Source organism: Phacochoerus africanus, chromosome 3, assembly GCF_016906955.1.
Source record: "Phacochoerus africanus isolate WHEZ1 chromosome 3, ROS_Pafr_v1, whole genome shotgun sequence".
Taxonomy (NCBI): domain Eukaryota; kingdom Metazoa; phylum Chordata; class Mammalia; order Artiodactyla; family Suidae; genus Phacochoerus; species Phacochoerus africanus.
Genome location: NC_062546.1, coordinates 105,024,082 through 105,040,311, shown reverse-complemented (window position 1 = coordinate 105,040,311; position 16,230 = coordinate 105,024,082). Strand labels below are relative to the sequence as shown.

Below are 16,230 nucleotides of genomic sequence, written 5' to 3'. Positions count from 1 at the left end.
GCTAACAAGTTAAAAGGAAACTCAAAAGTTCCAAGGGTCGTGTGAGCCAAAGCTGTGTAATTTCATGCTAACTTTCGCTTGAGCATTAAAAAATCAAGTCAAATCATCTGCGTAGACATAAAACGGAATTAAAGAGGAACCCAAGGCGACCCGGGGAGTAAAACACGTCTCGCGAGAGTTTGACGAGCCCGCGCCGGGCCCCAAGGAAGTGGGCGTGGGTCCAGATGGGCGGGGCTCGGGGGATCGCGAGTTTTGGGTCGCGGACCGGGGATCTGCGGCGGCCACGGCTACTGTGACCTCTGGTGGCGGCTGTGACCTTTCTCAGCTCCTTCTTGGCTCGCAGCCATGGCGCAGAAACCGATCCTGCTGCTGATGCTGCTGCTCGGCCCAGCCCCGATACGCAGCTCCAGCCCTCTGCCGCTGATCGTCAACACTTGGCCTTTCAGGAATGCAACCCAAGCAGGTGCGGGGCGGCAGCCTGGATGGGGACTCTGTTGCGACAGCTTGCGGGAGGGGCGGACCGCCGGCCTTCCCCACAGAGGTGCTGGGAGCCGGGAGGGCGGCGTCGGCCAGAGCCGGCCAAGGGTTCCCCAGTCTCGCCTGCACCCGCTACGTCGCGGCGTCTCTAGCAGTTGACCATCCACCCTGTCGCTGCTGCATTTTAGAGCCTCAATTTTTGGACGACTCCCTCTATTCAGCCCCTATAATCACCAGTCACGAGATATTTTCCACTCTGCTGCTGACCTAAAGCAGTTATAGCCTTTCTGCTCAAACTCTTCCACTGAGCTCCTAGGCCGTCTTTGGCCTGACATCTAGTCTTTTCAGGGGTTGTGTTCCCTGTCCACCTCTCTTTTCTAACCCCTTACATCTAACCAATACGGTCTTCTTAAGCTTGACAAACGCCTAATAATTTCCAAAGCGTACTCTTCTTACATTTACTTTTTTTTTTGCTACATGCTGACATGTATTTGCCACCTGGAATACAGGGTTCCAGTCTTGGTTATACATTAAAGTCATCCTAAGATCTTCTCAAAAATCCTGTCCCTGGGCCCCACCTCCTGAGATTTTGATTTCACTGTGGGAACCAAAGTATCAGATTTTTTGTTTGTTCAAGCTGCCTAAGTGATGTTGATTTGCAGCCAGGATTGAGAACTACTAAACTAAGGTGTCACCTCTTCCCTGATTTACTGCCCTTAGGCTCAATCTGAGTCACATGCCTGTCTTATGTCCTTTGTTGTCATCCTATTACATACTATTATCTTGCCCTTTTCATATTATTCTGTATACTGTTTCATTCAAGGTATACTTCCCCAGGGGTAGTTTCAGACCTCTTCTCTGCTGTTTGAGGCAGCTAATATCATCTTCTGGGCTGAACTGACTTTAGAACTTGATAGAGCCAAGTTTGCATGCTATAAGCAGTGCATATACTTCAGAAAAAATGAGGGAAAAGGCTGTGAGAGAAACTTCCAGCAATAATGAGACAGAAAAGAAAGTGCAGGGCTCCCAGGCAGGGGACGATTCTGGGTATGTGGCCTCTATTCAATTCTACAAATATACTTGCAAACTTGTCAGTATTCAGTAATGATACTTAAATTCTTACCAATACTAGCATTAACTTTCAAGGAATTCTGTTTTTAGAAATGAATAAATTGGCCATTGGAGTTCCCTTGGTTAAGGGAACAGGAGCAGGTTAAGTATCTGGCATTGTCACTGAAGTGGCTCCAGCTGTTGCGTTGGTACAGATTTGATCCCTGGCCTAGGAACTACCACATGCTGTGGGATTTCCAAAAAGGAAATCAACCATTGAAGGGTTTTATTTCCCCCCTTTTTTGATGTGTGGAGCTCTGCAGAGCTTAGTTTAATGCTAAAAGCATGGCCACTGGAGCCGAAAATGACTACTTTTGAATCGTGGCCTCTGCTACCTACTAGCTGTGTGACCTTGACCAAATAACCTCTCTGGGTCTATTTCCTCCTATTTAGAATGAAGACAGTAATTGTACAGTACCTCAAAGATTAAGTGAATTAATTTACTTGAAGTTCACGTTGTAATTATTTGCTGTTACTCTTTGTGACTGAGACTTCCTATGATAGATGTTACTTCAATAAAAACATAGGCATATATATACACATTTTTTTCTTTTTATGGCCGCACCTGTGGTATATGAAGTTCCTGGGCCCTGGGTCAAATTGGAGGTGAAGCTGTGGCCTACACCACAGCTATGACAACACGGGATCTAAGCTGTTTCTGCAACCTATGCCATATCTTTAACCCACTGAGCAAGGCCAGGGATGGAACCTGCATTCTCACAGAGACAGCATTGTGTTCTTAACCTGTTGAGCCACATGGGAACTCCCATAGGTATATTTTTAAAAATCTGATGATGCAGAAGAAATTGATGAAGCTCTGATTTAATGAATTTTCAATTTGTCTTTTAGTAGCTTAAATTGTAATTTCTTTTTAAACTGAAGGAGAGAATACTTATTTTCTCACACACAGCAGAATCAGATATTAATAAGTGAAAAACCTCTCACTTTGCATCAGTAGCCAAGTGTTTGATCTCTTCAAGGGAAAGGGTTGTTATACAATTTTGTCTATATCACTCTTCTTTGCTATAACTTAGTGTAAATGTGAAAACATTCTTTAAAATAGGAGTTTTCAGGATATTTTTGGTTTGTTGCATTTGGCATTGAAAGAAAAGTCAGTATATTGGGATCTGATTACCAGCATGGAGGACATTAGCATCTGGAGGTTCTGCGCTGGATGCGGTTGAGAGTGGCTGTGCAGCATGTGAGAGGGAGCAGTGTGATGGCACCGTGGGCTTTGGGGGCAGTCCTGATGAATCTGGAGAGACCACGCTGGATGCCATGATCATGGACGGGTAAGAAGGCCCTTCAGCAGAGCCTTGTTTATCTCTGTGTGTTCGCTTCATGTCCAATTACATTTATAGTTGATTAGTCTTCTACTGAGAACAAGGTGGACAAATCTGTAAGTTTTGTTGTAGATCAAAACCCCTAGGGTATTGTACTTGGCCTTTCCAAACACAAGGCGTTTCCTCCTCAAATAAAAAAAATCATGACACTTGCAGCAACATGGACAGACCTAGAGATTATATTAAATGAGGTCAGGTGGAAAAAGAAAAATATATATCATGTATTTGTGGCATCTAAAAAAATAATCATGAGTTTATACAAAACAGAAATAGACCCACAGACATAGAAAACAAACTTATACTTACTAAAGGGGTGAGAGGGGGAATAAATCAGGAGTTTGGGATTAACATATACACACTACTATGTATAAAATAAGTAAAGAACAAGGACCTGTATGGCATAGGGAACTATACTCAATATCTTATAAAAACCTATAATGGAAAGGAATATTTAAAAAGAATATATATATGTATGTATGTATAATTGAATCACTTTGCTATATCCTTGAAACTAATAAAACATTGTAAATAAACTCTACCTCAATAAATTTTTTTTTGAAAAAAGAAAGGAAGAAAATCATGATCATCCTAGAAGGAGTACATGGAGTAGGTAGTCTCCTTAGAACAGGGAGCACCCCGAGGTACAAAAACACACCTCTGACCTGGTAAACCATCCTCTACCTGCCAACCACAAATGCTGTGGTTTCCCTGACCTGAAGCCTTAAAACCCCCTTCAAAAGCCCTATTTAAAACTGGCCAGGAGAAACTGAGAATTTCAGTACTTTGAGACTATGAGGTAAATTGATTTTCTGTTTGTTCGTTAATATGTCCAGTGGAAGTTTGTGGGAACTTGAGGGATGGGCTGTCACTTCTATGTTGAGACGGTGGAGTTTAACCTACAAAACACTATAGCTTTAAAGCAATTTTTAAAAAATCTACAAACCTATAAAGATATCTTAGTAAACCTTACTACATTTTTTTTTTCTTACAGCACTGCTATGAACGTAGGAGCAGTAGGAGATCTTAGACGAATTAAAAATGCCATTGGTGTGGCACGGAAAGTACTGGAACATACCACACACACCCTATTAGCAGGAGAGGCAGGTATATTTTAACTGTACTCAATTTTTATGTAGTCTTTTGTCTACAGTCTTCACTGTGAAAAAGGACTCAGTATCAAATAGTGGAGAAAAGCAGACCTAAGTCAAATGTGAGCTGTTTTACTTCATGTCTACTTGTTACTTCTAATTGTACTTTCTTCATGTTTAAAATAGGATTTAAAAAAATCAGTTTATTACCAACAGATGAGTAGCTGTTGGAGGGAGACAGGACTCAGTGTTATTTCTGTTCTCGTTGCTACATCTTTATGGGTGTAAGACCCAAGGGGTGTAGGGTAACAGAAGATAGGGACAGAAGGAGTTTTGCTATAGCAATGACACTTCCTTGAACACATTCCAGGTTATATAAATCAAAAAAATCATATAGTGATCTGTAATCAAAAAGCATTCTTAACCGTGTATTAGTGAACAGCTCCAGTTGGCAGCCTTAGATTGTGTTAAAGTACAAAATGAAAACTACCTGGCAAAGGATCTGTCCCTCATTCAGGGAAGCCAGTGGCCCTTTGTTTGGTATCTCCTATTTTTCACACACTGGGCATTTCCTCCTCAGTTAGAGCAGTGAGATCCACTGCTGCTCAGGTGTGCCTTTCCTTCTGTAAAAAAAACAGAAGAGGGAAGATTCTGTAGGGGATGTGGGAAAGAACTCCCCCCCCCCACAAACAAGGGTCTCAGCAGATCCATGTTAGGAAGGATGTATGGAAGCTGAGGTCTAGAAACTGAAGCCCACACAACTCTTCATGTCTGAATCCTCCCTTAAAAGTCTGTTTGGAATTCTGGTTGTGGCTTAGCAGAAACGGATCTGACTAGTATCCAGGAGGACACAGGTTTAATCCCTAGCCTTGCTCAGTGGGTTAAGGATCCGGCATTGCCCTGAGCTGTAGTGTAGGTCACAGATGCAGCTCTGATCCCACATGGCTGTGGCATAGGCCAGTGGCTACAGCTCCTGGTTGTGCACCATGTATGAGAGGGCTGACCCACAGCACTTCCTGTACAGATGTTTTATTTAAAGGACAATACCTAACTCGTCTACATTTTTCTTCCCAATCTCCAGCCACCAAGTTTGCCGAAAGCATGGGGTTTATCAATGAGGATTTATCCACCAATGTTTCTCAGGCTCTCCATGCAGACTGGCTTGCTCGGAACTGCCAACCAAATTACTGGAGGGTACGTATGTATGATTTTTCTTAAAGTAAGTTATTTGAAAGTATTAGTTGACATCCCTTCTGCTCTCGGTCGCCTACCTGATGCCTACAGGGCTAGTTAGCACCCTGTTTGCACTCTGGAACCAACGATGTAAACCGAGTCTGGGCATGAATGTTCTTGAAATCTCCCAGGCTGCGTCCAGTCCACATTGGGACTGGGGAACTGCTAGGTCCCTGGCAGTGGTTTCAAAGAGTGAAGGCAAAGTTTGGAAACTATTAGTCTAAAATATTTCTTATATTTTATCTATGTTAAACATACTCGGTGTCTTGCCCGTATTTAACTTGACGATTTATACTGTTAGGTGTCTATTATGATATTAGAAAGATAATTTGTCTTTAAGCCAATGAAACTTTTAACCTAAATCAGTTTGTCTTTGCCATCCAGAGTCCTTCTGGGGTTGTCTTAGTCTCTCATCTATTTCTTGGCCAAATCCTAAGTACCTTTGAGTAACCAGGGAGTCACTTGAGAGAGGCAGCTACATGAAACCAGGTCATGGGAGGCACTGAGTGAGAGACTGAATAAGACATGAGTTGTAGTTTCCTTGTTTTAATACCAATCCATGTACACAACCTGAATTTATGAATTTGGATTATTTTCTTGAGCCTTTAACATTCATAAAAGAATATGTTCACATAAACTTACCTTTGAAAAATAGATGGTTTTAAAATAGATTTTGCCTTACATTTCTGAATAACTATTCTTTAGAAAGGGAACAAATTCTAAAATTTAAAGGTCAGGTCGTGTACCTAATTTCTTTGAGAAATCTAAAAAAAAACTAACCTAATCTAAAAAACCCTTCCTCTATATTTTCTATTATGCTGAGAATTTTTGGCATATATAGAGAAAAACTGGTGATCTTTTCCAGATATTATAGATGCCTATTCCATATTATGTGATTCTAAGACAAGAGGAGCTATTTAGTAAAATTATATCCATCTGTTCACATAAGACATAGCTAATCTTTGGCTTTGAATTCGTATCTTTCAGTTACCAGATGTCCTTTTGGTTTCTTGCTAATGTTTACGATTGTACATAACTCCTTGCTGATTTCTAAAGTCATCCTTTCTAAAAAAATGAAACTTAAATTTTGTTTACAGAATGTTATACCAGATGCCTCCAAATACTGTGGACCCTACAAACCACCTAATATCTTAAAGCGAGATGGTTCTACCTATAAAGAAACAGGAGATAGTTACGGTCATGATACTATTGGTAATTTGCCTTTTATATAGTTTTTATGGTTAATCTTTAGCCATTTTTAATTGCCTTCCTGTAGTTCTTAATTTCTTTAACCTTATTCATGTACCAGAGGGTGATTCTGATTAACTTGTTACTAAAGGAAAAACACACACACACACTCACTCATGTTCTTTTCATATTTGTATGTTTTGGTAAATTACCTTATATGTAAATCTAACGACTCTTCACTTAGGAATTTTTAAATCTTTGATATTTAGTTGTTTAATAATTTTATGTTGTTTGCCACATTCAAATGATCTTTCTAATCGTGTCCTATAATGTTGAAAATTTCCATTAGTCTACAGCAGTGATTCTCTTTGGCATTACCTTTGAAAAGGCATTGAAAAGTGTTCAATTTGAAGAGGATACAGGATGTCTATGAAATGATGCTATGAAACCAGGTCATGAAAAAGCACAAATTATACCACTAGTATAATTTTCAGTATTCCCAAGACTGTTTTCTACCTGAAATTAGTGGTAGAGGATGTTTATGTGACCAACTGCTCTATTTTATTTGATTATATTTGAGGTACACTTTAGAGCTGATACCTACAATGATATATGTTTTTTTAACTTCTAGGCATGGTTGTCATCCATAAGATGGGATATACTGCTGCTGGTACATCTACAAATGGTATAAAATTCAAAATACCTGGGTTAGTGTTTCTAAAAGAACAGATCTTAAAACTATGTATTGAGTATCAACCAGTATGTCCTTGGTGTTATGGGGGATGCAGAATGCAAAGCACAGCCCCACCCTCACAGCTAAGATTTTGTGACAGAAGATCGCTGTTAAGTGCAAAGGAGAGGGGGGTGTCAGCCAGAGCTGCAGCTGTCAGAGATGCAATGTGATCAGATTAAGCTGGTTAATTAGGCCAGGACAGGTGCTGGGAGCTGACCCTGAGCCAAGAGAGGGACAGGGGTATCCAGAACAAGTCACTAAAGGATCCACAGTAGTACATGCTCAGGTTCAGGGCTCCAAAGGCTGGAACAAAACAACATGTGTGTAGGCTGTGGGGGAGGAAGACCAGAGCCAGATTTCAGGGGGTCTTTAAGGATTTCTGGATTTTCTTCCAAAGTAGTAGAAAAGCATGGAAGGTTTATTACAAGGAAAAACCTTGGTAAAACACTGGCACTGGATAGATTTTGGGTGAGGAAAACCAGTTTGAACCTGTTGGGATAATCCAGAATTGAGGCGATAAAGGATGGAGATGGTGGAACAGTCACCATGAACCTGTGCTGTTATGTCTGACTCATATAATGAAGGCAGGTTCTTGAAAACCAGGTTGAAAAATGAAGGAAAAAATATGTATTCTGATAAAGAATTGACTGAAACAGTAGTCAGTGGCTGAGTAGCTACATTTCCTAAAATAACTGTCTTGCTTGGATTTTCCTCCTGAACTCTCCTGCTGTGCTCTTCCAAAGTCGAATAGGAGACTCGCCAATCCCTGGGTCTGGGGCCTATGCCGACGACACCGCGGGAGCCGCTGCCGCCACTGGGGATGGTGACATTCTGATGCGCTTTCTCCCAAGGTGGGACCTCCTGCCTCTGTGACTTTACAGACCTAGAGGCAATATTGTCTGTCAAGATAGAAAATCATTGTGCCACATAATCCGAATATGTGTGTATGAGAGCTTTGAGAAACCCTGCTTACCAACTCTTTACGTTATCATTTTGACCATCATAATCATTCAAATTAAGTAATCATAGTCCTCTGAAATAGAATAATACTGTCCACTCTACTTCACAGATGAGAATACTTATGATCCACTTGAATAATTTATGTAAGGCCACTGAATAAAGGAGCTGTGATAATTAGTGAGAAAAGTGGAAAATGCAGTCGCTGTTTACAATTAATTACTTAAAGATAATCCTTACAACAAGATATGTTGCTTATGCCCAGGGCTTTCCCCACTGATTATAGCCCCATTTCTTTTTTTTTCCTTTAAGGGTTACATCCGAGGCATATGGAAGTTCCCAGGCCAGGGGTCAAATCAGAGCTGCAGCTACCAGCTTATACCACAGCCACAGCAATGCAGGATCTGAGCTGCATCTGTGACCTACACCACAGCTCACAGCAACACCAGGTCCTTAACCCACTGAGCGAGGCCAGGGATGGAACCCACATCCTCATGGAAACTAGTCGGGTTCATTACCACTGAGCCACAAGGGGAACTCTGCCCATTTCTTATTTACATAGAACCTCTATACTTTGGCCCCATGCTATTATTATTAATTAACCATTATTCAACCACAGTCAAAAATGATAGTCATCTGAAATGACTGGGTGGATTAGGTGAAAAGATAGACATGGTATCAGAATTTACTTCCTTTCCTATTGATACTGTCACAGGAGTGTTGGACTTCTGTTCATTTATGTGCACTGTATTCTATCAAAGGTAGCAGTTTTGATGGTTTTCAGTTTCTAACCTCAAGTAACCAAATTTGGAATTAGTTTATTCTGTGATATGAAAGTTTTGCCTCTGTTTAAATCAGCTACCAAGCTGTAGAATATATGAGAAGAGGAAAAGATCCAACCACAGCATGCCAGAAAGTTATTTCAAGAATCCAGAAGTATTTTCCAAACTTCTTTGGAGCTGTTATATGTGCCAACGTGACTGGAAGTTATGGTAGGTTTTATGTGGAATTCATATTTGTATGTACCTACAACTGTTGATAAGAACAGACACTTTAAAATGTTGCAGTGCAGTTTATTCCTCTGCAGGAGAAAACAGGGACTTTATGGAGTAGGCACTGGATAAATGTTAATTGTTGATGTGTCAAGGCCCTCAAAGTGATAAAAATATACCTGAAACCCTCTGTTGACTGGCAGTGGTTTTGATCCAGTCTTTGGCTGTTAGCTCTTACCCTTGACATTTGTCCTAAGTAAAGTTTAACTTCAGCTCAAGTACATGCTGAGATGGGCTACTAGTCAAATGCTTTTATTAATTAGAAGTAGGTAGGAATAAATTATCTTCCCCCATTTCTTTTCTGTTCATTATTTAAATGTCTCAGTCATTTAGATCTTGGGGCTCTGAGTGTATTACTAATTAGTAAACCAAAGGCGTTAGCAGAATTATTTTTGCACTATATTTGAGGCATATCCTTTGCTTCATTTACTTTCTATATGAGCCTATCACAGTTTCAAAGCATTTCAAGATCAACCACTACTGCTCCTCATTAGTGAGATTTCAGATGGGGAAGATACACAGTCTACTAATCAATATAACTTATCAGGTTAGACTGCTTATTATTGTGCTTTGATCTTTTACTTCCCACAGTTTGGTATTTGAAAACTTGTTTGAGGAATTCCTTACTCTTTTTTTAAGAACTGAAATATAAAAGCCAATATAAGTTACAGAGGGGAAAGGCTTTATGTCTCAAATGAGTCTGCTTCATTGATTCCCTCTTAGGAAATAAACCTTAGAAAGCTCAAAGTTGGATTTAACAGAATGTAAAAATGATAATTATATAATTGCAGATGAATTTAGAATTGACCAGCTCCTTATATTTAAAGTAATGGCAATAGAAGGGGCCTTCCAGGCATTTGAGCAGAAGAAGAAATCACTTCTGTGTGACAGAGAGCATCTTGACAAATAAGCCTCCTCACTTTGCAGCAGAGCAGAAGAGTAGAAAAGAATAGGGAGCCAGGAAGGGGAGAATTTATGGATGGGTGAAGGGAATGTTCTGGTAGCTAGGGAAATAAAATTTTTAGCATGTGCCTGAATTTTTTTTTTTTTTGCTATGAAAAGGATATCAAAACAGTAAAATAATAATAACAATGACAGCATGTGTATAAGGAGCAAAAAAATCAGCCTATATTCTGAAGTTCAAAGAACTGGCTTTCCCACTGCCTCTCTCTCCTCTCATGGACTGTCAGCTGCTCAGGACTAAGGAGGGCGCACATACGCATCCCTGTGGCCTGACTGGACAGCAGGCATGCGACAGCCCACATCCAGGAGGGGATACGCATCTGTATTGAATGTAAATATGTGCATTCTCTATTTAACCAAGTTTCTCTTTTCTTGGCCTCAGGTGCTGCTTGCAATAAACTTTCAACATTTACTCAGTTTCATTTCATGGTTTATAATTCTCTAAAAAGCGAGCCAACTGAGGAAATAGTAGACTGCATCTAATCCATCTTTGCTGTCAGTGTCTATATTTAAAGAAGAAAGAAACAGAGGCTGAAAAGGCTACTTACCATCACTGGTGTAATGTGCCTCATGTATCCTAGAGTCTTTGTGTAAAATAAGCACAGAAAAATAAATTTTATGCTGAAACAGCATTTTCATTTTCTATATCCAAAAATGTTTTTATCTGTTTTTATTTAAGATTTGTATATCCCCTGAAAATGGATATATATGTGTTTTGTATATGTTTAAATTTTAAGTGTTATTTGGTTTCTGCATAGTATTTCAAAAAACTGCTACTTTGGGGACTTATTTCCATAGTGATATAGTAAAGCCAAAAGAAATCATCTATTTTGGGGATACTTAAAATAATTAGAGTATCCAGGATTTTTAGACCCAAAGAAAACAGTAATGATGAATCCCAACATGATTAGTCCTGATTGAATCTCAGTACCTTACAGTAATATGTCTCTTAACACTGATGATCAGTTTTACATAATGTTCCCTACTAGCTTGAAGAGGAGAGAATGCTATTAATAATAAAGGTGCTTTCTGTTTTGCACGTAGTAGAAAATGTGGGCAATCTTCTGATGAGCAATTGTATTGATTTTCTTGGGCTTCTTCCTCTGATGGAGCTCTCAATGTGTGAAGGTTTTTGAGCCACAAAAATCTCTGAACTTGCAGCTACAAATATTTAGTGTTGATAATTTCTTCTGAAAGTGATTTCAGGAGCTTGATCTGTACTGTGCTTTTCCTGACCTCTTGTGCAGAGGTTGGTGATTGCAATTAGAAATGAGGCAATAACTGTTGGCTGCCTTGGTGTTTTCCTGAGGCTCCGTCAGCCACTTGCAGACAACTACAGAGAGTTGTTCATGTGCTTTCTCAGTGTCATCTTTGTCTTCACTGTCTTCTACATCAGGCATCATTAATAAAACTATGTACAATACTGTCCCCTACCTTTAGTGCATCTGCTCTGTTTTTTCCTACACTAATCTTAACATTTAGTGTTCTTTGTCACTAGGGCTAGAAAGCTGTAGTTTTGAGAGCTGTCATGTTTCATCACTGTCTGGGGAGCTCTTCACCAATGCCCTCTGTTCTGTCTCCCCCATTCAGCCTCTTCACAAATGGGAACTTGGTAGCTGGACTTAGCTGCAGCTAATAGCAGTCTAAAAGCTAACAAAGAAATAATACCTCAGCTTCACACTCAGAGCAGAAAAGAAAATCTTACTTTTGTGGATTCCCACGAGGCACACTGACTTGCTTGGGTCTGATACAGGGCCTCGGAACAAGGGAAAAGAAACCAGATTTAAACTTGCAGTGTATCGTATTTCAAGACGGAATGTCCATTGTGTGTGTTTGCCATCCATTAATATGTTACACAGCCATGTACCACAAGAAAAATGAATTTGGAAGTCTTCAAGGCCTGTCACTCCCTAGCAAATTAGAAGTTCAGCTGACAAAAACAACCCAAACACTTTTATCTATTTATTTATTTCTTTGCCTCACCATGGCATGTGGAATTTCCCTGGCTGGGTATTGAACCCGAACTACGGCAGTGACAACACTGTATCGGTAACCTTTAGGCCACCAGGGAACCCCATCCCATGTGTTGATAAAAGGTATTTTAAAAGATTATCTTCTCTTTAACCCACATTATTCCTAGTGGAAATAATTTCCCTATTTATTTAATGTAGAAAGGCAGAAATGGAATTATCTTTGGAACTACATTTTCTTTCAATTCTAGATTTGAATATATTATTTAAATGCTTCAGATGTGTTGTCTTTTCTCTTGAAAAATTAGAAATTCTTCCTCCTGGTGATGATGGGCATGTAGGACACTTGGGTCTTTGATGACATTTTGATGTCAGTGTTCATGGAGTCATAGGAGAGGCTTGTAAAAAACTGGTAAAATAGCACAGTTCGTGAAGCCAATCATAAAACGTGTGAGCCAATCATAAATTGAACTTAGAAATGGTTCACTGGACTTTGGTTAAAGCAAGAAAGTTACTTGGGAAGGAAAGCTTTAAAAAATTAATAGTTTAACTTTCCATGGCCAAAAGCAGCTTGTGGTTTTCGTCACATCTCTTATGTGGTGGTATCCACTGCATGGTCATTACACAGCCCAAGAAGAAGGTAAGACATGTGGCTGCAAAGCTTTCTTCCCCATCCTGCCAGCTCCTATGACTTTATAGAAAACCTTCCAATATTTGCCTACTACTTAGGTGAAATTAAATCATCCCAGCACATATGGATTAATCAACTCTAGGTGATTAATATTGTCACTTGAATTTTTATTAGATTTTCTATACTACGTAAATATAAATCTACACACACAGCACATACTGGTTAATTCTATTCTCACCTCTTTGCAGCTCACGTCAGACCAGTCCTAGCATAGAGCAGGAGTGCAATGGGTTTTCATTTGGACATTGCCCTAGCTCTGTTTTAAAACCACACTTAGGAAAGGGAAGTGATTTTGATATCTGTATTATCACAGCGATTTGATTGTTAACCCCAGAGATGGTAGGTGAACTTCATGCAAGTGTTTGGTACTTTTAGACAAATACCAAACCTCTTGGTAGACAAAGAGGAAAGTCTTAACCACAAATACATAGTAAAGATTTGGGTATTTTCATGCTCTTCATTTGCTTGCTCTGCTTAATCAGTGGGACGGAAAAAAAATGGTTTAACAAACAAAGACACCCTTCTGAGATTGCTCACACAATGAACACTGAATGGTGATAAAATTTCAACAAGAGCCCTTATTCTATCCAAGAATCCCATCTGAAACACATAAATATTAACCTCATTCCTTTGAACAAAATAGTCAAAAGAGACAGTAATATAATTCAAATTATAACAGGTTGTGCTACTAAATATTGCATAAAAAATAATGGATAGATATCTCAGATGATTAAAGTTTCCTCCCCTGTTCAAACTATTCTTAACAGATCCTGATTTACTCTAACAAAATTCTAACCTGAAGTTGTTAAAATATACATGTATGCTGTATACATATAAACCAAAAAAAGAACCTATTTCCCATCCCAGTGCTCAAATGATTCCTTTGATTCAAAAAGGCAAATAATAAGCATATATATATATTTTATATATATATATGTAATTTTTTTTTTTTGGCTTTTTAGGGCTGCACCTATGGCATATGGATGTTCCCAGTCTAGGGGTTGAATCGGAGCTACAGCTGCTGCCCCATACCACAGTCACAGCAATACCAGATTTGAGTCACATCTGCAATCTATACCACAGTTCACTGCAGTGCTGGATCCTTAACCCACTGAGTGAGGCCAGAGATCAAACCCACATCCTCATGGATACTAGTCGAGTTTGTAACTCACTGAGCCACAGCGGGAACTCCAAGCATAATGTATTTTTAATTGAGATATCATATACAGACTTTAATATACTTTTAAAGATCATAATTTTTAACTGTTGAACTTTTTAAAGTGTCATTATATTTGATTGAATTTAGACCTAAGGACATAATTGAACTCATCTAGTATCTTAATAGTTTAACTTTAGTTTGAATAAAAACTGATGACATAACTATATCTTAATCAGGTGCTATTTATGAAAATAAATTACAACCTATTTATGTCACTTTTTAAAAAAGATCCCTAGACCTTCAAAAAAAGCTTCTGAAAAGGCATACTTCAACTTTTTGTTTGTTTTCTTAAGTATTAGCTTGTTTATGTGTTGGTATATATCCAACCCTTGTCTTAGGAAGTTTAAAAGATGGGATAACGAGGTCTACAAAAATTGTTCGCTTACAAATTGTTTGTGCTCTATATGTGCTAGATGATAAATATTTTTTATACAACTCACAGTCAGCCAGTAAAGAAAGGCCATATTTCAGTATTTGGAAGAGCATAGCCATTTGAAGGGTAAAATAACTGCCACATTCAAAATGTGTGTAATGAAAGTTAAAGCTACCATGATCAACTTATTTGCTTCTGAGTTAAAAGGACAGGAAGTCATATAGTTCAAATGCATAGACAGAGTACTAAAGAACTGGTCAATTGATTTAAACCTGTGACTTTTTTTTTTTTGTCTTTTTAGGGCTGCAAGCATGGCATATGGAAGTTCCCAGACTATGGGCTGAATCAGAGCTACAGCTGCCAGCCTACACCACAGCCACAGCAACACCAGATCTGAGCAGCCGTCTGTGACATACATCACAGCTCACAGCAATGCCGGATCCCTGACCCACTGAGTGAGGCCAGGAATCGAACGAACTTGCATCCTCATGGATACTAGTTGGATTCATTTCCACTGAGACACAACGGGAACTCCTAAACTTGTGAACTTTCTATGCTGTGCATTAGATGTGGTTCCTCCTGTATTCTTTTTAATTAAAATTTGGTTTCTATAATGCAGATGGTAACATATAATATTATGAGAAAGTCAGATATGAGAGTAGATGTGAAAAAACAAAGCCCCTTCCAATTGCTAGCAATCTATCTTGATTTCTTTCTAATTTGTGCAAAATCCTTAAGCAACATAAATGTCAAAACACTTCTTTCCATTCCTAGATAAAACCACTATCATTCATCTTAACTTTCTCATTCTGTTTATTATAATAAAGGCTGATTTAAAATTAAACCAAAGAGTTCAGAACAAAAGCAATATTAGACAATCTAAGCTCACATGAGTTCTAATGATGCTAAAGCAGTGTTGGAGACCCTTTCACTAGGTAGTCAACAATTAAACTGTTAATGTCTTGAAACCAGCCATGGGAGGAGTATTAATACCACCTATGTCAGCAAACATTACCAATTAGGGCTTGTTTTCTTCCTGGATAGACAGTTTACCAGTGTATCACTGGCTAAAAGTGTTTTGAGATATTGTCTCACACACACACACACACACACACACACACACACACACACAGTCTTAGATCTTAGAACACACTCTGGAACTTAATTGCTTAAGTTTCCACCCTGGTTCCATAACTTACTAGCTGTATGCCCTTGAGCAGTTAACTTATCTTCTTTGTGCCTGGGTTTTCTCTTCTATAAAATGGGAATAATGATCATAATGGTACCTATCTTATCAAATTGTTGTGGGAGATTTGTCTACAGTATTTAGAACAGTGTCACACACAGACAGTGCTTAGTAAATGGTGGCTAGTATCATTGTTATTATCTAGACTGAAGCAAGCAATCAGATTTTAAGTAATATTTTAAGCAACTGTACCTGATATATGACTTATTTTACGAGTCACCATTTGCACTGGATTGGGCCTCTTAGCCTCTGATTCACTGCACTTAGTGCTGGGACTGGAAAATCACACATGAATATGCAATTGCCTGTGCCCACTAGTCTCTGCATGGGACAGCAAAGGGGGCACTTATACACACCTACATACTTTCCTTCCTTTTCCCATTGCATCTTCTCTGCAAGGAAAAAACCCAAGGCAGGAAGAGCATCACTGAGAACCCACTTACTTAGATGCTTGGGGGTGATTAATCAAGCAACATTTCACACATAAGTAATCACCGTCTTACTCAAAAAAATGGCTTCTCACAATCCTCTTAATGGTTAGTAACACCTTTTGGGGAGCTTACGCATCAAAACAATAAATACATGTC

At 39.1% G+C, this 16,230-nt stretch overlaps 1 protein-coding gene across 1 annotated transcript; it reads left to right on the top strand.

Moving 5' to 3' along the window:
* The first annotated feature begins 212 nt into the window (after positions 1-212).
* On the top strand, positions 213-10,791 carry AGA (aspartylglucosaminidase). The gene is made up of 9 exons (XM_047772295.1): positions 213-463; positions 2,726-2,879; positions 3,922-4,034; positions 5,100-5,212; positions 6,349-6,463; positions 7,071-7,146; positions 7,916-8,023; positions 8,988-9,121; positions 10,527-10,791. The coding sequence occupies exons 1-9, from the start codon at positions 346-348 to the stop codon at positions 10,625-10,627; spliced, it is 1,032 nt and encodes a 343-aa protein (XP_047628251.1). The 5' UTR covers positions 213-345; the 3' UTR covers positions 10,628-10,791.
* The last annotated feature ends 5,439 nt before the right edge of the window (positions 10,792-16,230 follow it).